The sequence below is a fragment of the Chenopodium album genome, chromosome 6, assembly GCF_948465745.1.
Source record: "Chenopodium album chromosome 6, dcCheAlbu1.1, whole genome shotgun sequence".
In the NCBI taxonomy this organism is placed as follows: domain Eukaryota; kingdom Viridiplantae; phylum Streptophyta; class Magnoliopsida; order Caryophyllales; family Amaranthaceae; genus Chenopodium; species Chenopodium album.
Window position 1 is genome coordinate 10,753,276 of NC_137839.1, and position 26,365 is coordinate 10,779,640.

Genomic DNA, 26,365 nt, shown 5'->3' on the forward strand with positions numbered 1-26,365 from the left:
TAAATACAGATGGCTCTATATCAAACCCAATCAACTCCCTTAATCTCTGCAACACCCACCGATAGCTAGCCGTGCACTCGTCGCACATGAAAACATATCCAACTAGAAAATTCTGGTTTGTCGGTGTCACGCCTACTATCTCAAAGAAAGGCATGTTATATCGATTGGTCTTGTAAGTAGAATCCATACCTATGACATGTGGGTATGTGCGGAGTATGTTGACCATGATCGGGTGCACCATAAATGCATGTTGCAAAACGTTGTGATCATCGTTCGTGACCCAGTAAATGTATTTACTCTCTCTCGCCAGACGAAGAAATTGCTGAACAACTCCTCTTCCTTCAGACATCTCCATCCTGAAGTCATTTCAGCAATTTTAAATGTGTCGGATGTTTGGATGATCATAAGGAAATTGCTCGGCAATAGTGGACATGATGTTACGGGGAGCAACCTTGGACTTTGTCATGTCCCGCACAACCTGTTTTGCACCCGGACTCAATCCGCTCACTTTACGGTGACCCTCTGGGTACACAATCATTGGGTGGTTATGTGTCCCGGTGTGATCATTTTTCGCAATGATCTTCCAACTTTCGGTGCTCACATCATAATATATCTTGATGTAGAATGGACAACCATTAGCTTTGGTTTTGGTGTCCTTCCGTATCGCGTTCTCCAAATCTCTCGGCTTGCTCCTTCGTGACCGATCACATCGCAAATACCGATACGGCCGACCATCTCTGGTTTTGTTATAAGACGATTTCACCAATATAAATCCCAATTTTATGGAAACACCATCAGCCCATGTAACTGCATCGTCAAATGTAGGAAAAAACGTATCGGTGACAAAATTCCCACTATAATTCACACCGTCACCGCCTTCCTCAGATTCCATATCCTATACAAATTAAACAAAACATGCTTTATGTCAAAATAATAATAATAATAATTATTATTATTATTATATTATAATAATAATAATAAAAACAATACTAATAATAATAATAATAATAATAATAATAATAATAATAATAATAATAATAATAATAACAATACTAATAACAATACTAATAATAACAACAACAAATACAAAACAATAACAATATTAATGATAATAAAAAATTATAATAACAACTACAAAACAATTTATAAGACCATAACATTAATTAATTAATAAATAATAATAATAATAATAATAATAATAATAATAATAATAATAATAATATTTTCAATAATAATAATAATATAAATAATAATAATAATAATAATGAAACAAAAAATAAACATATTACTAATAATCATATTAATACAACAAAATTACATTAATTATCAAATACTAAATCACAACAATAATCACAAGACCACGAAAAAAAATACATAAAAAAAAAAAAACTTAATAAACATTAAAAAAAATTAAATAAACGTACTTAACATTTAAAAAGAAAAAAAAAATATGAATAGGGACATCCACCTAAAATTTCCGGATGTACCATGGAACATCCGGATTTTTTAGGCGGATCCCATCTTCCGCTTGAATTTTCCGGATGTTCCATGGTACATCCGGAAATTTTAGGCGGATGTACCTAGGACATCCGGAAATTTTAGGCGGATGTCCTAATTACCGAAAATAAAAAAATAAAAAAAAAACTTACAGAATGATCCGACGCATTCTCCGGCGTACGTATGTTCCACTCGCCGTCCATGACCCAAGACCCGTCGGAAAATTTCACGATTTTTAAAAATAGAAAATTTAGGTGGTCGTGGGGACCGATTTGGTTGCAAGGCCGTGGGGACCGATTTTGGGAGGCTCGAGACAGCAATGTCGTGAAGTGAGGGGACCGTTTCATGTATTGTGTCCAAATGGGGAACAAGGTCCTTTTTATAACACAAATTGCATAAAGGGCATAGTGGTCCATTCAAGTCAAAAAGGGAGCGTTACCTGGTAAATTGGGAGCGACAAATAGCAGTTGAGTTAACGTTTCCAAATTGAATTTGATTTGTTTTTGACATGTGCTCAATGCCTCAATTCAATTCATAGAAATTAGGTATTACAAACTATAGAATAAGTTTTTAAAATTATTAAATTACGAACTTTAGTAGTTTTAATTTATTGTTATAACAGTTACAATTTAGTTTAAACTTAGCTTGGTCCTTGCTTGATAGAAATATGTACTACCTCCGTTTCATAAAATGTACAACAAACTTGGGTGCACGTTTCCCAAGACAAAATTTGATAATGCTTGATTAACAAAGTAAAGGTTTGTGATTAAGGTAAGAGAGAGAAAGAGGGGATAATTAATTAATAAAGGACCACCACTAGTCCACCACCAATTGCCATCTTCCCCTCAACACCACCCACCAGCAGCACCACTAACACCGCACCGCCCACCAGCAACACCACTAACGCCGCACCGCACCACCACTAACACCGCATCCTGTAATTACTCTCACCACAACCCAGATCTGAAACCCTCCATTACTCTATAACCACCCAAAACCAACCTCACTCAATTAACTCGCACCACCACTGTACGGGTAAGGGAGAAGAAAGCGCCGACGACTATACGAGTAAGAGGTGCGACTAGATTGAGTTTGATGGGCAGCGAATGGATCGGGGTGTGAGGAGCGGCGATTGGACTTGAGTGTGAGGAGCGGCGAATGTATAGAAATCCAATGACAATGTATAGAAATCCAATTTCTGAATCCCATGATTTTCATTTTCTCTCTCCTCTGAACTGAAATGCAACCAGGAATTGGAACTTCTTCATCATCTTCGTTATCATCTTCATCGCCATTTTCGTTGAGTCCTTTACCTTTCATTTACAGTATTATTGGCGAATTAAGCAATACCTCTGTTGAAGGTTTCGACAGTTCTAGGGTTTTTTTCTTGGCTTCTTTGTGGTTGTTTCGAGGCGTTGGTGGTGGCAGTAGTGGTGGTTCAATGGATTTGAGTGTGAGGGGCGGCGACTAGATCTCACGTGTAATTGAGTGTCAGAGGCGGCGATTGGATCGATCTGAGTGGTGGCGGTGGAGTAATGGTGGTGGAGTGGTGGTTGTGAGAGAATAGAGAGAAAAGTTGGTGATGTTGGTGGTGGATGTGGGCTGTGAGGGAGGAGAGAGAATATGGTTTAGGGTTTAAATTATTGATTGCTTAATTTAGGTTAATAAGTTAATATGTGGTTTATTGAAGTTAAGTAAGGGTATGTTGGTAAATTCACCCAAAAAAATTTACTATATTAGGAAATTTTTTGGTTGTTGCACATGATGTGTAGTTTCCATTTTAGGAAATTGTTGCACATTTTATGAAACGGAAGTAGTATTTTATTTTATTTTTGACAGGAAATGCTCTCAAATATTATTAAGCAACAAAGTGGCTCAAATCAGCCAAAACAAACTCAGTTACATCATCAGGGTATTCCTCCATCCAAACTCTAAGATCAGAATAAGAATTACATAGCTTAGCTAAACTATGCGCTACTCGGTTTCCTGACCGCTTCACAAAAGAGAATGAACACATATGACACGAGTGAGAGAGCTTGAGAATGTCAGTAACTACCACCCCAAAGGCCGTTGGAGTGACAGTTGCCTTCACCAAATGCGAGTAAAGCTTCAAACAGTCCGTCTCCAAACAAATGCTCAAGAAACCCGACTCTAGAGTGATCTGCAATGCGTGTCTCAAAGCCATAGCCTCCATTACGTCTACATCAAAACTACCAGCCATCTTCATACAAGTATAGACAACAACCTCACCTGTATATATAGTCACGCATCACCCCCCAAAAACCAATAGCTAATGTGGATATCAGCGCTGCATCCGAATTTACCTTGATCACCCCAAGAGGAGGGGGTTTCCAAGTTGTGTCGAGCACCATAGTAGGGGGGCTGACATTGCTCACCTCCTTTGCAAGAGTAAACTCCCCAATTAAACTCACTGCCTTGCTAATAACCTCGTTCCCATCCACCCATTTCTTCAAAAAATTCCAACCATTTCTACGCAACCATATTCCCCAAGCAAGGCTCCAAAATAAACTCCACCAACTCATGTCCTTGCAGCTCTTAAGGACCGATAAACACCACTCCCTAAAGCTGTTCCCGGTATAGTTTCCCACAGTCAAACGAAGCGGTGAAGTATACCAAATCAAACTAGCACCTTCGCATTTCACAATCATATGGAGGATGCTTTCCATTTCATCCCCACACAATGGACACATAGTATCAATCACCATTCCTCTTCTTGCAAGATTTTCTCGAGTAGAAATCACCTCTCTTATACACCTAAACATTTTAACCTTTTGGGGAACATCTACACTCCAAACAAATTTCCAATCAAAACTAGAGCTTCCATTTGAGGCCGAGGCCATGTCACGCATTTGATCCACAGTGAGCAAGTTGTATGCACTCTTCACTGTAAAATGCCCATCCAAGAGTAATGCTACATCCAAGAGTATCTACTATCAAACATAGGAATAGGAATGTTTGGTATCGCACTTACCTCAACTTCAGAAAAAACCTGATTGAGGACATCAAAATTCCAGCTTCTGTCACTCCACAACTGGCAGACATACAGCGGGCATAAAGCGTCATCTGGTTTGGTCGATGCCACATTAAAGTCCTTTAAAGTCGGAATCCAAGGATCACGCCAAATATGCGTCGAAACTCCATCTCCAATATTTCTTCGAACACCTTTCTCCAAGACATCACGAGCTCCAAGAATGGACCTCCAAGTGTAGCTCGAGTTTGGGATAATTTTAGTCTCCATAAAGTTCGAATGGGGAAAATAATTTCCTTTTAGAACCTTTGCCATGAGAGACTCTTCGTTTGAGAGGATACGCCAAGCTTGTTTAGCAAGGAGTGCCTTGTTAAAATTTTTCATTTTTTAAAACCAAGACCTCCTTGACTTTTTGGGACATACATCTTTTCCCAAGCCACCCAAAAAATCTTGTTTTCCTCTTTCCTTTGTCCCCAAAAAAACTGACGACAAAGTCGTTCCACCACATTTAAAATGCTTGTCGGAATAAAAAAACATTGCATAGCATATGTAGGAATTGCTTGAGCAATAGATTTGATTAGAACTTCTTTTCCGGCCTGAGACAAATACTGTTTTTTCCACCCTTTGAGCTTTTTCCAAATCCGATCCTGAATATTCTGAAAAACCTGTTTTTTAGACCCTCCAATGTAAGTTGGAAGACCTAAGTATTTATCATGTCCCTCGACAGCCTTAAATGATAACTTCATCTGAAGCATGTTTTTTCGTTCTTGATCAATGTTTTGGCTAAAGGACACCTCTTATTTATCCATATTCAGTTTCTAACCCGATGCAATCTCATAAGTAGAAAGGATCCTAAGAACACTCTCCACTTCTTCCTCCGTCGATCTCACAAAAAGGAGACTATCATCTGCAAAGAAAAGGTGAGAAATTGGCTTAACATGACGACCAATTTTCACCCCATGGATGAGATTTCTGTTCTCCGCGTCTCTAAGCAAGGCTGACAATCCTTCTGCACATAAAATAAACAAAAAAAGGAGAAATAGGGTCTCCTTGGCGCAAGCCCCGAGTGGACTTGAAAGTTCTCGAAGGCTGGCCATTAACAAGTACATCAAAAGAGGCAGTACTAACACATTTCATAACCAAATTCACAAATTTCTCCGGCAGACCCAACTTTGACATAATTTTCTCCAAGAACTTCCATTCAACTCTGTCATACGCCTTGCTCATATCTAGCTTGAGCCCAAGATACCCTTTTTTCCATGTCTTCTTTTTTCGGAGGTAGTGGAAGAATTCATAAGCCACTAGTACATTGTCAGTGATTAATCTTCCCGGAACAAAACCACTCTGCGACTCATGAATAATGTAGGTAAGAACTAACTTCAACCTGTTTGCTAACACTTTTGTAATAATCTTATACAACACATTGCACAAACTAATAGGTCTATAATCAACAGTAGACTCGCACTTTTTTTTTTCGGAATTAACACAATATGAGTCTGATTAATAGTACCTATATCCCCATTATTATTCAAAATATCTAACACTTTCCCAACTACATCATGTCCCACAATATCCCAAAAAATCTAGAAAAAAATCGCAGACATACCATCGGGCCCGGGGGCCTTTGTGGGGTGCATTTGGAAGAGAGCTACACGGACCTCCTCTGCAGTAAACGGGGCTGCCAAACTTGCTTGTTGCCGCTCATCAACAACATTGTTCACTTTATCAATCACCGGCTCCACCTCAATATTACTGTTCGTAGCAAACAAGTCTTCAAAATAATTGACAAAAGTTTCCGCAATTTGTTCTTCCTCTCTATATGAGTTTCCCGCCGCATCCTTTACACCAACAATATTATTCCTTGCTTCTCTCTGCTTAGCTTTATGGTGAAAAAACGATGTGTTCTTATCACCATGCTTAAGCCAATCTTGCCTACTCCTTTGTTTCCAATACATTTCCTCCCTTCTTTCTAATTCATCCATTCGACCATCAAGGGCCCTCATTTGAGCTATAACCTCTGCCGATTGAACTTCACCCATGAGAAATTTCATTTGAGCCTTGCAAGCGTTCAATTCTTTAACAAAGTCCCCGAATTTGTCTCTACTCCACGCACTGAGTTTTGTGGAAGTAAAGGCAATTTTTGAACATAAATCACCGCCACAATCCCAAGCTTCGGAAACAATGCTAGCACAATTTTCATCTCGGAGCCACATTTCCTCAAACCGATACAATTTTTTCTTCTTTTTTTTCTTTTGAGATGGAACAACCTCTTTTATGAAAAGAAGAATGGGAAGGTGATCAAATTTTCTCTTAGAGAGATGCGTGACAAAAGACCCTTGAAAAATATCCCTCCACGCACGGTTTGCAAGGAAACGATCGAGCCGTTCTTGGATATTCTCTTCCCCGCTCCATTTATTCGATCAAGTAAAGTTGTGTCTAATGAAACCAAGGTCCTCTAACTGGCAGAAACTCACCGCCGCCCTTAGGATGTCAGCCTCACCAACATCGAACGCCCTACCACCCTGTTTCTCGCCCCGAATGGAGCATTAAATTCCAGTCACCGCCACAAAGACAAGGAGTATCATTTTCTTCATACAATGACTCAAGAAGCTGCCCGGTCTTATACTTTTCTTCATCATCAGGGTATCCATAAAACCCCAAAAACCGCCACACCCCATATAGAATCGATCTCACAAGAGCATCAATATGGTGTAAAGAATAGGACCTCACATCAATATTAATGTTATTATTCCACAATAGAGCCAAACCGCCCCTTCTTCTTCTACCTTCTCCATCACATTCAACAATCAAGCACGAGTTAAATTTTAATTTAAATTTAATTTTTTCCATCTCAAAAGCTTTCAACTTTGTCTCCATGAGAAAAACCATTTGGGGGCTTTCAAGAAACACAATGCGTTTCAGAGCATTAATTGCAGCGGTGCTCCCCAAACCCCTGCAATTCCACGATAGGATGTAGCTCATCTATCACCAAGAGCCCTATTAGTGAGGCTCGCCACTCTCTCAGTAGGTACGGCCATCACTTGCTTCTTCTTCTCCCTCCCATCCACACCAAACCCACTATCATCACTCTCCAACATTACATCATCTGCATTTCGTTTTCCCCTACTAACACACTGCCAACCCCCATACTATGATCGTTATCCCTCACTTTCCTCCTCCAACCCTTCCCCCACTTTCCCATCCCCTTTTGCAGCCTCCTCCAATGTTACACTCACTTCTTTGTTTCCAGTCAACCGAGTGCTAGCCTCAAAGACAAACATATCATTTTTTCCACCTCTTCATTCACTCGAGAAAACAGACCTTCTTCCCTACCTCCTATATTAATCTCAACATCACATAGCTTATTTTCCATCTCATTCACACGAGCAATCTCATATGGGTCCGGCATTTGTTTCTTTGGTTTAGTCACAAACAGGGCACGAGCACTCATTGGCTTACCTGTACCGACCCCTTCCTCACCCAAGCCCGAAGCGTACTTCCATGGTGAGGCTTTCATTCAAGCCCCATATGAGATAACAGGCTTCTCTGCTTCCCTATACACCTCACAATCTTTTGTCCCGTGTCCTATTAAACCGCAACAGAAACAGAACAAAGGTGGCTTCTCATACTTCACTTCGAACAGTTCCTCTATACCTCCTCTTAATTTCAATTTAACATGCTTTGCCAGTGGTTTTCTCACATCAACAAGGACTCTAATGCGAATAGACTTATCAATACCAACTCTTGCATCATTATCCAATTTCACAAAAACCCCCAATTTATTCCCAATTTTTTCCACATTACTCACATTTAATCTACCCTTAAGAGGAAGATTATATACCCTAATCCACATAGGCAAATTAAAGAGCGGAATATCAGAAGGTTTTACCGAATCAGTCGTCTCGCCAAGTATTAGAGCATGCTTGTCGAAGTGCCATGGTTGATCATCAAGAACTCTACTCTTATCACGCCAATGATAGAATTGGAATAGAAACAAATTTTTGTCAATACTCGTAATGTCTACGCCATGCTTTGGTTGCCAAACACTTTTCATGGTGGTTATAAAAGCATTCGCATTAACGGTTCTGTTAGTCCAAATCTTCCCAACTAGGGCAAGTTCGACCCTTGCGTCCTCGTCCTCCTCTCCATCAACCTCCCAGTCAATTGCATCGCTCGTATCTTCTATAGGAATATTAGTAGAATTTTTCTCACATTCATCGATCGTTCCCAGTTGTTAAGAGTGCATTACTCTCCACGCCAAGGATTGAGAACGTATTATTTGAGTCTCCCATGATTGGATCAGATCACAAAATCACAAAAATAATAGGCAAAATAAAAAAGAAAACTCGATCCAAAATCAAGAATAACCTTGAAAAAACAGGAAAACCTAGCCAATGAGACTAGAACGAGACCCTCCCAAGGAAAACCTAGAGGGAAAAAAACTCGGATTAAAAACGGAGGTAGTATTTGAATTAAGAAATATCAATTTTTTTCACCTTTGTATTCCATTATTTTTACTAAACTTGAGGATTGTTCACGAGGACAAGGAAATTATAGTCTTGACTCTTGAGTTGTTGAGCAGAATCGAAGTTGATTTTAAAAAGACACAAAAAGTCATAACTTATAAGTTATATATTTAAAGGTCGAGCACTTTCATGTAATTGCTAATAATTAAGTTACTATTTAATAATCCTTTAAGGTTCTAATGTAAACGGGTGTAATTTAATTGTAAACAATGGATTTAATTAATATATTACGAACCTACTGCCCTTTTTCCAGTCTAGTGTGAAACCCCCATGACGAACCCCATTAATTTCTTGTAAAATATTTCGAAAGATGGGCAGGAGTGCAGGACTATAGTTTTGTCACACTGACACATATTCAACAATTTTATATCTAATTTGTGTCTAACTGTCTATATGTTATTATCTAATCAAGTCAATTACGTGTTGAAGGTCATCAAGTAAGATATGGTTTACAAAAATCAAACATAGATTAAAAATTCATATACTACTAATTTTATAAACTTATGATGACATTATCACTAGATTGTGGCTATGTTTTGTACACCTAATCTAATAGAAGTATATAATTTAGGGCTTATTCACATTTACTGAACTGAGCTGAACTGAACTGATTGGAGCTGAACTAAACTGGATATTTTATGAGAGAGGGAAATTAAGAGCTGATCAGCTGAACTGAACTGATTGGAGTTGAACTGAACTGAACTGAAATTAAGTAAATGTGAACATGCCCTTACTCCCCAGTTTCATGAATTTCTTTTAACTTTTTGTTTAGCGTTATACTTACTATTTACTCTATCTCCTATATATATATATATATATATATATATATATATATATATATATATATATATATATATATATATATATATATATATATATATATATATATATATATATATATACATATAAGGGGAGGCTCTCGTGAGAATTTTTCTTATGTGAGAACACTCTTTATGTTTGAAATTTTTACTCATATGTTCTAAATTTTAAATATGATGTTCTAAACTTTTCCTTAGGTGTTCTAAATTAAATCAAATGTTCTAATTTAGTACTCACATGTTCTAAACCATAAATTAATTAGTTAAGTTTGATATCATAAATTTTAAATAACTTGTTCCAGAATTTTAACTTATATGTTCTAAATTTTAACACGTGTGTTCTTAGATTTTTAATTATATGTTTCACATTTTAAAGCGTATGTTCTATTTTTTTACTCGTATGTTCTAAATTTTTTACTCACACTTTCTATATTCTATATCAGTTTGTTCTAAATTTTTATTTACATGTTCATAATATTAAATAAGATGTTCTAAATTTTACTCATATGTTTAAAATTTCATAAAGCAGATTTTATAATTTTTTAATCACTTGTTCTAATTCTTAAATAAAATGTTTAAACATATTACTCACACAGATGTTCTAAATTATTACTCATATGTTCAAAATTTTAATTTGAGTCACATGTTCTAAATTTTAACTCGTATGTTCTAATTTTTTACTCACACGTTCTAAATTTTAGATCAGTTCTCATATAAGTATGAATTCTCACATATGGACTCATTCTCACCGGATCCCTCCCCTCTATATATAAATATGTATATATATATATAATTATCAAATGAGGGGTTAGATTCGTATTAATATAAGTACTCGTATTACCTTTTGATATTTAACCTTTTATAATTTTATATATTTAGTGATGGGTATTCCCTCATTTTTTTTAAAGCAACAATTCTGTTATAACGAATACGAAAAAGACTTATAAATAAAAACACATATAGAACAAAGAAACGTAGTTCCACCAATAATGCATTGGCTACAACCACATGTAATCAAGAGTAATGGTTTATTGATCCTAAGCAAAACATATTTCATACTCAAAGACAGGAAAGACTGATCAATAACTTAGGATGATCAATAAACATGGAAGGATCAAACAATGATCATCTCTCATATTATCAGATTAACTGAACAGATGTTATCTCTGTAACAACTCATATAGATTGATGGCCTAACAGATTTTGACAGCTCTCTGACTTAATTTATGATAGATTTAATATGATAATAAGTGTTATTAACACATTGGTAAAAATGTATAGCACAGTTAGAAAATGAATGGCGAGCACAGACAAAATATGTTGATTATTTAAGAACGGAGGGAGTCATTAATTTGGTAACGAAGATAACTAAGAAGTATGATGTAACACCAGTTGAAGTTATGAGAAGTTTTTGGAACTTTATGAGCTTTACAAAAGATTTAGTAGTGCACTTGTTTTTCATCAAATCAAATGAGTTTCTCATGACGATATGTGCCTCTTTATGCTTTGATAAGCGACAGTTTCACAACTTTTGAGTCACTGAAATATGATTTTGCTACACTTGAATCTGCGATGAGTAATTTTAAGACGAGAATATATAAAAAGTTGTAATAATTCCAATGAGAAATGAGAAAGTATACCTTCAATTAATAAAGGGGATTGTGATACATTGCCTTTAGCGACATTTCGATAAAAAAAATAAAAGTACTATACTAAAAAGATTTTAAAAGAAAACTAGATTTTGTGTTTTAATGTCAATTTCATTTGCTACACTAACAAATCTTTAAAGTAAGCCGTACCACAGTTCTTTAACTTACAGAGTAAAACAATACATTCTACTCGTAGTTTATGAATCATATCGACTATCAAATCAGTATTTACAACATATGTAACAGCTATGTACAATCAATGACTAACACAGGTTATCTCAGTACTCAATATAAGCTATAGAATAATTCTCAACAGGATAGCTATAAGACGATAACTTGGACTCAATTTACAACTTATCTGCAGGGCAAGTCCGAAATCTACTGCAGCTAGCAATCTGAAATCCGACAGTCACTCATCACTGATCATACGGAGTATATAGCAGTGTACTGATACTATTTGCAAGGTTCTGTAAAGCTGCACAAATTTATCTATTTTCCTCAAAATCCAGAAACCAGAACCAGCATCTCTGCATCTGCATATCTTCAAATTGCAATAGCTTTCAAGGTCTCAATACACCAAAATAGTTGTTACAGACTCTCACAAATCAAATCTTAGTGCAGCAAACTATAATCAATTTGGCACTGATGAGAGGACGATAAACGGCAGCAGAATTTGCCAAATGCCCAGTAACATCTGCTGATCTGCCTAGCTCAGACCAGACAGCAAATTTCAGCAAGATGATGCACCATACTAAGTTTCAAACAGAGTTACAGCATCTGAATGGCGTTACAAATGCATTGGCATCTAAGTGCTTAGCAAGCAAGGTCACTGATGTACACAGCTGTATTCACTGCAGCCTTTACTGCTATTTCTCAATTCCTGCACCACCTCAGTAACCAGTTGCTCACATTTTAGTTCTTTGATTATAGAGTTACCACATTCTCTTCGCCTTCGTAATCGTCAGAAGTGTTGATTTCATTTGTTGGAAAATTTTGGTTTGACAGCATTGCGCAAATCATTTAACCCTTGTTCACATACTTTCTTAGCATGCTCGTTAAATTGGCATGTGGTCAGGAGATTATAGAAACTACGAGCCATTGTGTGACGCCACGGTGTTTGCAGCTCCTTATCCTCAACAGTTAATGCATCATCATCATCTGTATGATATGAAACATGTTAAATTATCATAAGTATAAGATTACATGATATAATTACAATTAACTTGAATAGAACAGAATAGGTCTTGAAGTGACATCATGCTCACAAAGACATATGTTGGCAGTTTGTTTCGAAAAAATGATACAGCTATGGTAAAGTTACACAGTAGCAATTATGTCCTAGATAAAAAGTGACACAAAGCATGGAGAAAGACGCATTCTATACATACAACACAATTTGTTCTGAAGCATTTATGTTATACATATCCAAAGTTAAATATTTGTTACCTTTGTGTTTAGTCCAAATCTCAGACTTTGCTAACTTAGTCCAACGTTTCATAATGTATTTCTTTGGGATCTCGAAAATACAGTGCATGTGCATAACCCTCAAAATATGATAGCACAGCAAGCCACATTCTTGATAACTCATGCAGGTACAAGAAAGTTCAAGGAATTCATCATCATATTGAACGTTGTGACTTTGTGTAAAGTCTTCATTAAGTGAAACTTCATACATCTTGGAACATCCGTGATTTGCAACTGCTCGTATGTAGCTACCCATTGCCATATCAAACTCTTTTTGAAAGTCATCAAATAAATCCAGTGTATATACTTCGGCTGCGTGTTTTAAGAGTTTGCATCGCGATTCACTTGCAGGATGTCTTTCAGTTGAACATTTAAAGTTATCAATTTCTTCAATGTTACGCCAACGTTTCACTGTATCCTCAAAAATGTGGTAAAACTCAAATAAGCTTGTTGTCTGATTAGCTCCAAATGATACAGCCCTGTTTATCACTTCTACTTTTTGTGAAGACAAAATTCGAGCTGTAAAGAAGTCTTTGCTTAGAGCCGTACACCATTTATCCCTCAATTTGTATAGCTGTGAAAACCCAAAACTTTCTTCAAGGCCATATGTACTGATCATCTCTGTCCAGCACCTCAAAAACTCTTCTTCATTGTCACATCCAGTTAAGCATTTGTTGAAGATGTCCATAAAAGTAGGATTGTTTCTAAGCATATCAAAATTAGAAATAAAATTTGTTTGGAGGTGCCAAATACATAGACGATGTCTTGAATTTGGGAATACCTAAACAAGAAAAAAAAAATAATTGAAATTAGTTTTCGGAAAATTTATATTCCAAAGCTAAAAATTTTTACATACTACCTCTGTAACTCTGTTTCACAATGATTTAACATTTGCTATTTGCACAAATATCTACTTTATTTCTTTTATGGTACACCCCAATTACTACCTTACCCTTCTTAACCCACAATATATACACCTTTCCACTCAATTTCTCTTACTTATTCACATTTGTACTGTCTCTCTCCCTCTTTTACTCAAGTCACGTTTTACATACAACCACCCACTTTTTATACACTCGACCTCTCATTGAACTTGATACTTGTGCGAATATTAAATATTAAGAGCATTATGAAACATGCGTTGCATATATTAAAAACTGAAAATAAATGCACCCAAGTAACAAAAACTACATAAGTATAGAATAGTCTTTAATATGCCGTATTTAAGTTATTTAGTAACATAATCAAAATTTTAAAAGACATGCAAAGTATATAATTATAAAAAGAGAGTTTGTAATTTCATTACCTTTGCAATTGCACTAGTCAACTCTATATTTTGGTCGGTGAATATGGACTTTGGTACAAGTCCACTGATAGAATTCTTGAAGGTTTCCAAGAGCCACTCAAATATCTCCGTCTTCTCATCAAAAATAAAGGCACAAGCAAACATGGTGGTTTTCCAATGGTTGTTTATTCCAAAAAATGGGGCACATATCAAATTATATCTATTTATTCTGTATGTCGTGTCAAATATCAATGCATCCCCATACGCTATGTAGTCTTCCAGCATCATTGAATCACGCCAAAATATGCTCACAATCTGATTATCATCATTAATTTTTACCCTGTAGAAGAAAGAATTACCATCAGTTGTCCTTCGTTGCATGACATCTAATACATTTTGCATGTCACCACCCTTTGAATTCTTTATCTTAAGCCTTGAAACAATATTCAGATAATCTGTCTTTGTGTGACCATCAAGTTCTTTCTCCTTATCTGCAATGCACAAGTACTTGCAGCAATCCATTTTCTTACTACCTGAAGTCACCATTGTTTCAATAACTTTGCCTACACATTTTGAGGTAGATAATTTTGACCTTAGACAATGACATTCTTCCTGTTTTACAAAGTCATGGTTATGTATTATGTTATGATCAGCAACAATGAATCTTCCTTCCTTATCCATCTTAAACCGTATAGATGCTTTGCAATCTGTGTGTGTCTCATTGACTACTCTAAGTTTCCTTTTCTTTTGACTGGTAGTTGAAGCAGATCCTTCAGTGGTTGAAATCCCAACAAGGCTCTTCGTTTGCACTTCTTTTTTGCCTTTGTTTCTTAAACCAGCCTTTGAACAAACAAAGTACTTTTCAAAAATGACACTATTACTGCACCTTCTCCTTGATGTCCCCTTCCTAACACTAAACCCAAGAGCTCTTGCATGAGCCTTATACAGATTTAATGCATCATCGAGATCTAAAACTTCACGTCCAAGCAAACATTCACCAATACTCAGGTCATTATCATATGTGTAATCTTCTTCTTGCTGGTTTTCTGTAAAAGGTGAAACCGAGCTTTGTGTGAATCTAAAACACATATCTGATCATTAACCTTAATTTGATGACGCCAAAGCCTATGTGGTAACGATATTAATTGTGACATAGAGAAGACATTTGAAGTATTTAAGATGACACTGGAAAGATAAAAAGTAACATGAGAAAATATCAAAAGCGATTGCTGATTTGAAACTCTTCAAAGTGAAATGGAATTGAGGAAATATCTATAACATTAAGTTTCTTATTTATAAGGTAAAATAATAAAAATATTTTAAGTGCCAATGCAATTATAACAAGTGACATCTGCAATTATAACAAGTGACATCATTAATATTAAATGTGACTGGAGAATTAAATCTATAAGTGCCTATTAAGAATAATCTAATCATTAAAAAATCCATTATTGACATATATAAAAATGACCTTAAGATATGAAGTACAAAGGGTAAAATTCTAATCCCTAAGTATCTAATAACAAAAGTGATATAATCCCTCCATCCATAAATAAAGCCCAACTTCTCCCAAATTCTTGTCCTTAAATATAAGCATCATTTCTCATTTGGGTGGGGTCTATCATCCACTAATTTTTTAATTACCTTTTAACCAGCAAAACCCCTCTAGTCCCACTATATATTCTCATTCACTTCCACTAAAACAACATCAACAACAAAAACAAAGCCTAAGAATAATTTGGAGTCAGCTACATAAATTGTCGTAAGGAACTGTTCGCAAAAAAGGCACAAAGAAAGGAAAGTGATAAAATGAAAGTGGACAAAAAACGAGAAAAAAACATAGTGAGAAAAGAGAAACAAGGGTAATATAAAGTTAAATCACAAAGAGAGGATATCAAAATATAATTTTAGAAAGTCATACTCTATATAAAAGAGGAGTAAGAGGAAATAAAAGAAAGGAAAATCAAGCAAATAATGTTCGAGAAAACCTCAAAATAGGAAAATAAATAGGGTTTGCAAAACACAATGATTTTAGGTAAAAGGAAAAAAAAAAGTACTTAAATTTAAAGTCATGACATGTCTTTGGCATAGATTTTCTCCATCCATTCCACCTAATCCAACGCCATATTTTCCTCAACCCCCTCAAAGGCTCATATCACTTTTAATTTCTCCTTCAAATTTTCTTAGGTCTTCCCAGACCCTCACGATCCCATCAATTTGTCACTCTTCAAGCCTCTTTAGCAGTGACTAAACCACCTTAGACAATCCTCCCTAATCTTGTTTTCAATAGATGTAACCCTTACTTTCTAATTATCTTGATTCACAATCGATCCTTTCTTGTATGGCCATATATCCACAGCATACATATCCCGACCACATTCACTTTATGTTTGTGAAAATGCTTCACAGCCCAACAGTACCAAATAATAATGCAAGCCTAACTGTCATGCGGTACAATTTTCCCTTCCATATAGGGCATGTCAGGATCAAGATCACATGACCCTGTAACACTCTTCCACTTTAACCAACCAGCTTTAATTCTACGAGCAACACCTCCATCTAATTCCCATTATTTTGGAAGATTCTCCTATCCAGTGAGATTGTCCCTACATCCCTGTTAACTACGCTTAACTTACATTCTAAATATTCTCTCTTACTTGCTCGGTTTAAAGCCTTGGGATTTCGGCGTTTGTCGCCACAACTCCAACTTACTTTCCACGTCGTCTTTTACCTCATCAATCAACGCAAAATCATCTGCAAACATAATATACCATTGGTACATCATCTTAAATTGAACTCGTCAATTCGTCCATGACTAATGGATACGTGCAGAGCCGCAGACAATCTGTTTGGGGCTCACTCCGCTACAAACAATAAATTATTCCCACTACTTCCCTTTTTATTCAACAATGCACCAATACAATTCCTCTCTAGAAACCATGTTCCTAGAATTTATTGGTATAAAGGGAGTAAAACTGTCTCAAATACATGTCTTGTACAAAATGTAATATAGATACAAATTATGTTAGCAAAATTTGATTTAAATAATCCAATCTTTGCGCGATCTTATTTTATTAATCCCACCTTTCGATATTCACCAATAATAAGCTTTGGGGGTGTTCTATTTTGTTAAGCCAAAGTGACCATTTTTTTTTTTCATTTTTCATTTTCAAATTTTAACAAAAAAAAAAAAAAAAAAGTCTTCCCCCCTCCCCTTCCCCCGCCAGCTGCCACCCCTTCCCCTGCCAGCTGCCACCCATCTCCTTGGCCCATCCTCCCCCTCTCCGACCTTTACCATCCCCTACCGCCCCTCCCTTTCTCCAGCCACCCCAGGCGCCCCCACCACCCAACCCCACAAACCCATAACTAAACCCCGTTAGAGTAACTTTTGTATACACCCGGTGTACAGTAATTTACTGTACATCGGGGGTCATTTTTATCAAATTTAGGGTCACTTTTACAATTTATTGGGTAACTTTTATCAATAAAGCATAAGTACTTCGTAACTTTTATTTATGACAGAGCAACTTTATTAATATTAGGGTAACTTTTGCTCATTTTAGGGTAACTTTATAACGGATGTACAATATTTTATTATACATCCGATTTATTTAAAAGTTTGTCACCCGTACCCGTTAGAAGTAGGGGTTTTGAGGTATATCGGCATCAATGGTGTATGGTTTCAAGTTTTTAGGTTCAAGGGTGGGTGTTTTAAGGGGTTTCGAGTTCAAGGGTGGGTGTTTCAGCGGCATTCGGGTTCAAGGGCAGGTGTTTCAGCGGATTTCAAGTGTTGGAGTTTCGACAGGATTTCGAGGGGCGGTCGGATTTGGTTACTTGTTGCCAGAATTTACGGTGGTCAAAGCCTAGAAGGGAAGAGGAAAGAGAAGGGTAAGGGAGGTCGGAGGGGAGTGGCTGCCGAAAGTTATAGAGGACTGGAGGAGGAAGGATGGAGGAAAGAGAAAGGAAGGAGGAAGGAACTAAACTTGATTTTTTTTTTAAATGACAATAAATATTTTGACGTGACACGTGGCAAGGTGACTTATTATTGTAGGTCACCGGTCTGGCCTAATAGAATAGAATAGGGTATAAAGCTTGGGTTATTACTGAATAATCGAAAGGTTTGATTAATAAAATCAGATTGCGCAAAGGCTGGATAATTTAAATTAAATTTTCCATTATGTTATACATCTATAGTTAAACCACCCATCCACTATTTCCTTGGGACCACAATCAATAAGCCACCCATCCACTATTTTTCTTCTCTACTTTTTTTACTCTCTATAATCTCCATGCAAAAAGTAATAGGGAAATGGAAGTATATATACTAAAAGGTAGCATGACATTTGCATAATTAAAAGGGAATAGAGTTCATAAAATGACACAAGTGTTGCAAAAAGTTCTAAGACAAGGGTTTGAAATTTATTCTTACCATTGTCATTAGCATCAGGTGAATGTTGATTATTTAAAGTCCCACAATCTCTTTCATCTTCTCCAATCAGACCCAACTGGGTATCATCATAACTAAAAGAGGTTTCGCCTGCAATGAGACAATTGATTGCAAAATTAGAGTCAGATTATACGATTATGCAGCTCCCAATGAGTGATTCTATCATGTAGTAATTAAAAAGGAGAAATTATAAATCTTCAATAAGAGTACTTGTTCTTAGAGATATATTTCTACAAGTTGTAATAAGCATTGTAAACTGGGACAAATAAGAGATTGAAAGTTATTCTTACCATTGTCATTGCCATCGCATGATTGTTGATCATTGATTATGGTAGGATCTCTTTCATGAGTTTCATATTCTCCAACATGACTCGGCTTGATTTCACAACTAAAAGATGTTTCACCTGCAAAAAGATTATTGATTTTCAAAATCATACTCACATACAACCACTGATCCTTAAGGAAAGCTACGGTTACCTCAATTGTCAATGGGGATTATGTATAAGAAAATATTAGATATGACTTATATGAGGGTGTTGTGACTCTTGTGTTTTTTTGTAAGATAAAGAAAAAGAGGGAGTAGAAAAGAATTTGGGTAGAAATGAATGCCAAAATAGAATAAAAGATAAATGCAACCAATAAGAAGAACAGACAAAAACAGAAAGCGGAATTAACAAAAAGAAATGGAGGTAGTAACTGATAGCTAATATTTGCTTTTATAATCAAATTGCTTTTTATTTTTCCGTTTTGCTGCATAGCTCAGAAGATGGTCATATTTATGTTCACCATTTTCACAATGCTAAAGTTGAAGGGGATGACATGCTATCAAAATGGCAACTTATGGCACAAGCTGGCTAAAAGCCTGACCACAAAGTACAACTAGTTCTGAGTTCGGTAAATATGCAACCAATTATAATTATAACCTCAGTTGGGAATCTGGAGATGGGCTCCCTCACTTCCTCGTTCTTCAAGTGGTAATGCGTTGTAAATTAACATGTAAGTAAACAAGTTTATTAGTAGAAAGACTAGATGCTGCCCAATCACTCATAAAGTACATACAAAGTATAACTTATGATAGCATAATTAAAAATACATGCCACTTCTCTTAAGTGTACAACCGAACAGCATGTCGTCTAAAGATCAACATAACCTAGATGAGTAGACGCTAAAGAATAACATGAAAAAGTGAACATATTGATCAACATTGTCAAATGAATTAGGGGTTTTTAATTTATACAATACCTTGTGATGGTTTGATTTCCTGGGGCTGTTGTATTTTCCTCTCTATAAGCATTTTCTTTTGGGCCTTCTTTTCCATAGTTTTTTTTAGGACTTGCCAAAAATAAACAAATAAATAAATAAATAATTAAAATAATATAAAAGTAAAGAAGGTAACGTACATGCTCTCCGTATATGTTAAAGTAGTTCAAATGATTGGTGGTAAGAGAATTAATGAACAGGAACATAAAGCTATACTCTCAGTCACTTAAACAGAGTTCAGAGATGAGCATTTTCATCCATGAACAGCTCAAAAGTGTAGCACCTTTACTCAGACCACAATGTATTATCTACCATAATATAGCCCGCTGACAGAAGTGCGAGAATAAAAACTACAGTAGCCAATAGATAGTAGTCAACAATCAGGTTGCCACAGACCCACAGTTGCACAGTTAAGTCTATTAACTAGCGTGATTATCTTCAAAGCCTCAAAGGGACAGTTCAAGTAAAGCAGTCTTCTAACTTTTCCTTAGTTGATTTCACTAGGTGCAAAAGAGAGTAAGAATTTTGAGTCCAGTGGTAGAGGGATGCTACCAGTTTGTCAGACTTCCAATCTCGAACAGCTTACATAATTCTAAGATATAAAGTATTAAAGTATAGTGTTTAACTAGGTATTTAGGATACATAATAGTTGCTAAATCTACATAAAGGTCATAATTTCACAAGGAGAAGTATTTTCCATTTAATCCTTGTTATTGACTTTTAAATTCATAGTTCACACACTTTAACAAAAATCGGGTATACAATAATTATTGTACATCCATAATAAAGATAGCCTAAAGTGATCATAAGTTACCCCTGAAATGAATAAAAGTTACCCAATACAAAATAAAAATTATCTACGCTTTATTAGTAAAGAATCACAATTTCAAATAACTAAAAATCAATTACTAGTGACTGAATGTAATTAAATTACCTTTATAAAACTTTTCTTGTTGTCTATTTATATAAAAATTGTATGATGTTTAAAGTTACCCAAAAATAGGCAAAATTTTACCCTAAATTTAGCTAAAAGTTATCCTTATACTGCTCGATGTACACTAATATTAGTGTAAACTGGGTATATACAAAAATTTTTCTTCATAGTTTGAGGGTATGTCATACATAGAGTTGTATTCACCATGCTGAATGAAATCCTACAACATGTAATAATCAACATATCATGTTATATTCATGCATTAGCTCAAAGGATAGACATGAAAACAAATCCTTAAAGTCAAGAAAACATCACAATCGGAGCAAAAGTAGATCAAAATAAGAGCTAAAAAAAATTATGGAGTACATGGTTTACTCCAAATTTGTAACACTTTTATGTCAGTGCATTGTATGATTTGTACCAACACAAGTCTCAAAAAAATTCATTTAGAGTTTTGAATATGAATAAGATTGCAACTCTGAAGTAGCTAGCTCAAACCATAATGCCAACGCAAGAAGATTTAATAATCACATGTTCATTGTAATTTCTAATAGCAAAGTAGTTGAAGCTAATTCCAGAGCAGCTCTTTATCTATACTCCGTAAGTTCTAAGTTCTAAGCATTAATACTATAGACCCCTTTACTGAGTTCAATTCACTAATTTACCCCTTACACCCAAACCCCGAGATCTTAAGCCCTCCACAAATAGATCCTACAAGTTTGTCCAAGTTATCTTCCTGGACAATATCACGCGCAAGCAAGCACAGCTAAGATCCAAACCAAAAAGGTAGTAGCAATTATGAGGTTCTCAAAAGTAGCAACAGGAAAAGACGGTCATGACACTAACTAGCTGCAAAGTTATTGTCTCTCTAAGCAGGAACTAATGCAGAATCCAGTTTGAACTTTCGATACACATCGACCCTTTTCTTTTTTTCTAGTGATTCGTTTATACGACCAGGAAATCACTCACTATAACCTCAACTTATAACAGCATAACAGCGTTTTCAACGCCAACCTTTTTCGATTATAACATCTCTGTCCAATATTTAATACAGCACAAGTTTCCTGCTGATCATGTTGAATGTCTGAAGTCGAAATCCACGATTTTGCATAACAAAATGAGAAATGTAACATCAACCAAATTCCAAATACAACTTGATCGTTCCCTATAATTTCTTTCGTAGCAATTTATGAAGCAAACAATTCAAATCCTTTTTTTTTATACATCAAAAAATTACTTTTAAGATAAATAACAGCAAAAAAAAAAAAAAAAAAAAAAAAAAAAAAAAAAAAAAAGGAGTATTTTTTCATGATGCTAAACAAATTGCACAATTAGCACACTAATCTAATGAACATATTGATATTAACCTATATACTACAAATTCAAGTTTTTGATAAATTTAATTACACCTACAATTAAAATATAAAAATTATTGCAGGGCTGGCCAAATTAATCACCCAATTCAATTAAATTAAACAATTTGTAGGTCAAATTAAATAAAATTGGACAAAAGATAATCAGAATATAATTTACCTAATTTTTCAAAATGATGAAGAACAGGTCAATCATTGGAGATGTAAGCATGAATGAGGTTGAATTAGAGATCAAAATGACGAAAATAAAGAGAGCAGTTCCAAGGCGTCGTTGAAATTCGCAGAAATTTGAAGGATTGTTTGTGGATATTATTGTTGGATTATAGTGGAGAATGAGAGAGAAATTTCAAGGGTTTATTCTGGCCAATTTTTTTTTGTTTCTTTGGGTTTAGACGTTTAAGTTTAGGAGGAAACCAATTATTAAATTTGTAAAATTAATCAAAATTAAGTTTTGACAATTGGTCTTGTATGGACCCGGTGTACAATAAATTATTATAAATTCAAAATTTGACACTTTCAAATACTCACATTCTTGATGATATAATCACTTTTTTAAACAATACTCCCTCTGTTTCATATTGTTAGTCCATATACTATTTTGGGCGTTTCAAAAGATCTACCCATATTGAATATATTTCATTTATAACTTGATTTTTTTAGAATTAATTGATTGTGGATTGATGACATGACTCTAAGTAAGGAAATATTTACCACAAATTATGCAATTATGACTTGTGTTTTCCTAATCTTTAAACCTTATAAAAATGCAAACCAAATTACTGTAGCTTATGAATAGTATCTTGTGGTGCTATTACAGCCTTGCCCCCAACATTAATGAATTGCCAATTATACCCCTTATTTTCACCGACTTACTTGGCCCTTGCTTTTCACCGAATTCCTCACCTTCTAACCTTCTTGCTTCTTCCCACTCTGTCTGAATCTGAAGGAAAATGGGTCAGAGTATTCAGGGGAAACAAGGAGAGAGAAACCTAGAGAGAGAAACTTCTGCAACTCAAGATCAACGATCATCCCTTTCGACGATGGTGCTTCGATTCTTCTCAGCGTTTCGATTTTTCGAGTCTGAGGTTGTGGAAGACGATTTCCCGATCGTCACATTCATCAGGTTCGATCCCGTTTCTCTTTCTCGATTTAGTTTCAAATTTTTTGGCTTTACTTATTCGATTTTCGTGGTTTTTTTGCATATATGTTCGTGTTGTTTTCGATATGTTTTCGAATTTTTTTGGTTGAATATTTGTGGGTGTATTTATGATTAATTGTTTCGTTTTTAACGGGGTTTATTTGATCAATTTGTTTTCGATTTTTTGGGTTTATTTGTTCTATTTTTTAAGGGTTTATTTGTTCTATTTTATTTTCGTTTTTTGGGTTGAATTTTAGTGCCTTCTTCGATTGTGTGGTGGTTTTTTTTGGGTTGAATTTCAGTGCCTTCTTTGATTGTGTGGTGGTGTTTTTGGGGGTTTGGAATGTTTTATGGTTCAATTTCCGTAGTTTTCTCCTGATTGACTTCTAGCAATGAATCCAGAACATCAGTGCCTTTAGTTGAGCTTAATGGCTGCTTTTCTTGCAATCGTTCGTCAATCATTCTAGGGCGGTTGATGATGTGTCAGTTCCTGGTGAAAATAAGTCCTGCAGAGAAGAGATGTCAATTTGTTTTTTTTTTTAACGTAACAAAAACCAATAACTTTTTTCAAGAGAGATACAGCAGATGACTACCAGTAGAAGATAAGGTATGATCGAAAGTTCAATTTTCTCATTTTTCTCATGATTAATGCCTAACAGTGCGTCTAAAACATCGTTGCCTTCAATTGATCCTGACGGTCTTTCCCCTTGCAACCTTTGGTTGATCATAATCTTGAAAAAATCTATCAGCTTTCCAAAGTGAACACTTGTATGCCGTCTGTAGGTCGATCTTTTGCAGGAAGGGAAAATAGTCTGCAAAGTTGGGTTTCCCAACTTCTTCCATCAGGCCTCGTATTGTCTCTCGAAATTCACGAGCAATTTCAGAATTGGGATCACCCATATCAACTGAAAAAAAGGTATTTGACAGCAAATTGAGGGTAGTAGTGAATGCTGCTTGGCCGATGTTTACTGTTGTACCATCATCGCTGCTCTTCTCAACATAGGAAATAAGATCATTGATCTTATTTCTTCGAAGGCTTTGGCTAGCACCCAGTCTGCTTGACATTAATTCTTTTTATTTCGTTTTTTGGGTTGAATTTTAGTGCCTTCTTTGATTGTGTGGTGGTTTTTTTGGGTTGAATTTCAGTGCCTTCTTCGATTGTGTGGTGGTTTTTTTTGGGTTAAATTTGAGTGATTTATCGTTTTTTTGGGTTGATTTTTTATATTGTTAGTAACATTATTGTCTAATTTGTAACAGAATTGTTGATCTAAAGGTACAATTCTATCTCCCCTTTTTCTTTCTTGTTCTAATTGGTTCAATTTTCATCTAACCTTTAATATGAATAGTGTAGACACCCATTTGTGTCTCCCCAAAACCAAACCCAGTGATGAGTACCTTTCACGTCGAATCATAATCGAATGAAGCGAAAGTGTGGAAAGTCTAGTGTTGCGGAAAGTTTTAATTTCTTTTCTCTTCTCCCTGTTTTTGAAAACTTATTTTAAGAAAACAGCCAATCCAGTTTGGTTGGTCCATGATATGGGTCCAATAGTAGTGTAGTTGGATGGGGCTTGCAAAGACCTTTCCAACGATATATTATAAGCCCAATTCCGATGAATATTGAGGAAGTTATGGCCAATTTACCAAACTGGGTCCGGTTTGAACCTTATATACGGCCCAATGATCTAGGGGAGGGCCTAATATGATTTATCATTCCTAATGCAATTAGGAATGGTTTTAGTCTTCTAGATTCTTCTAGAAGGTTCTTTTCATTCCTAATTCAATTAACATTGATAAATTGACTTTTGTAGACTTTTCAGAGTTTTAATTAAAATCAAATAACATTTTTGAGGAAAGATACGATTTTATCCTCTTGTACGGCAAAACTTATCTGATTTTCGAAAACGCGTCAAAAACAGGACTAGCGCCTGACGCCAGGCATTGGCGCCTGGCGCCAGCTATTGGCGCCTGGCGCTAGTGTTGGCGACTGGCGCCAATTAGCCAGCGTTGGCGCTAGCTTTGTTTTGCGTGCGCCAGCTCTGTTTCACGTGCGCCAATGCTCTGTTTTGTAAATTTATCTTTTTGGCTGATTTCTCTATAAATAACGTATTAAAAACTCCGTTTTCGATAACCAGTTTTAATCAATCCTCTCTTATTCTCTTTAATCATTATCCAATTCTCATCAACATTCATCTTCATTCATCAACAACCAGTTTTCAATTATATACACCTACAATCAGTTTTCAATTCTCATTCTTCTCTAATTCATTCATCTCTCTCTCTCTTTTCTAAACCTTGCTTTTTCATACAAAATTTTGCATTCATTAGATCTAGAAACACCTAGCCATATTCGAAGTTGCCTTCGCCCTAGACGTGAAAGGTTTAATTTCTGAGGGTTTGGTCCCAAATCTCTCTTTCAATTATTTAATTTAATTGTTTGTTTCTTATTTTCCTTGAAGTTACTAACGCGTGTATTTTGTTATTAGAAAGAGGTACGAGGCATCAAAGTAAGTGCTTTAATGGTTTTTATTAATGTTATGATGTAGAAATCATGTTTATATTGTTATTATGATATTCCTAGTATCATGTCTAGGGTAACTTTGATATTAAATATGATTGTTATGATGCTTCCTACGTTCTTCCTAATATTTATGATAGTTAGTATCATGTTAGGGCTAAAGATTTGATTTTTATTTCTTAGTGACATGCTAGGGGTTTGTTAGTATCATGCCTAGGATCTTGCTATTTTTATTATGCTTTAACATGATTTATGATTATTTTTATAATTGTTTTGATTATGATTATAATTTTATAATTATTATTATGATTAACATGATATTGTTATTATTATTATGATGATGATTATTTCATTGTTATAATTTTATGATCATGATTTTATCATTATTATTTTATTATTATGTTGCTTGATATTTATTGTTATTGCTTGATCACGCCTTTTATTGCATGTTTAAAGGGAATTTGTACTTG

The 26,365-nt window shown here is 35.4% G+C and overlaps 2 protein-coding genes and 1 long non-coding RNA gene across 3 annotated transcripts; 1 reads left to right on the plus strand and 2 right to left on the minus strand.

Annotated features, from left to right (window-relative positions):
• Window positions 1-8,003: 8,003 nt before the first annotated feature.
• On the minus strand, window positions 8,004-8,540 carry LOC145636665 (uncharacterized). Its single transcript, XM_081688229.1, has one exon. The coding sequence runs from the start codon at window positions 8,538-8,540 to the stop codon at window positions 8,004-8,006; it is 537 nt and encodes a 178-aa protein (XP_081544355.1).
• A 2,917-nt stretch (window positions 8,541-11,457) lies between these two features.
• On the minus strand, window positions 11,458-22,642 carry LOC145635846 (protein FAR1-RELATED SEQUENCE 5-like). The gene is made up of 7 exons (XM_081687213.1): window positions 22,403-22,642; window positions 19,918-20,007; window positions 18,966-19,079; window positions 18,658-18,765; window positions 14,250-15,274; window positions 12,926-13,724; window positions 11,458-12,637 (listed from the first exon to the last, which is right to left on the minus strand). Exons 2-7 carry the CDS (start codon window positions 19,991-19,993, stop codon window positions 12,456-12,458), a joined length of 2,304 nt encoding a protein of 767 aa, XP_081543339.1. The 5' UTR covers window positions 19,994-20,007; window positions 22,403-22,642; the 3' UTR covers window positions 11,458-12,455.
• A 540-nt stretch (window positions 22,643-23,182) lies between these two features.
• On the plus strand, window positions 23,183-24,652 carry LOC145634583 (uncharacterized). The gene is made up of 3 exons (XR_014113436.1): window positions 23,183-23,365; window positions 23,683-23,987; window positions 24,179-24,652. It is a non-coding gene; the product is annotated as an uncharacterized LOC145634583 (long non-coding RNA).
• Window positions 24,653-26,365: the final 1,713 nt, after the last annotated feature.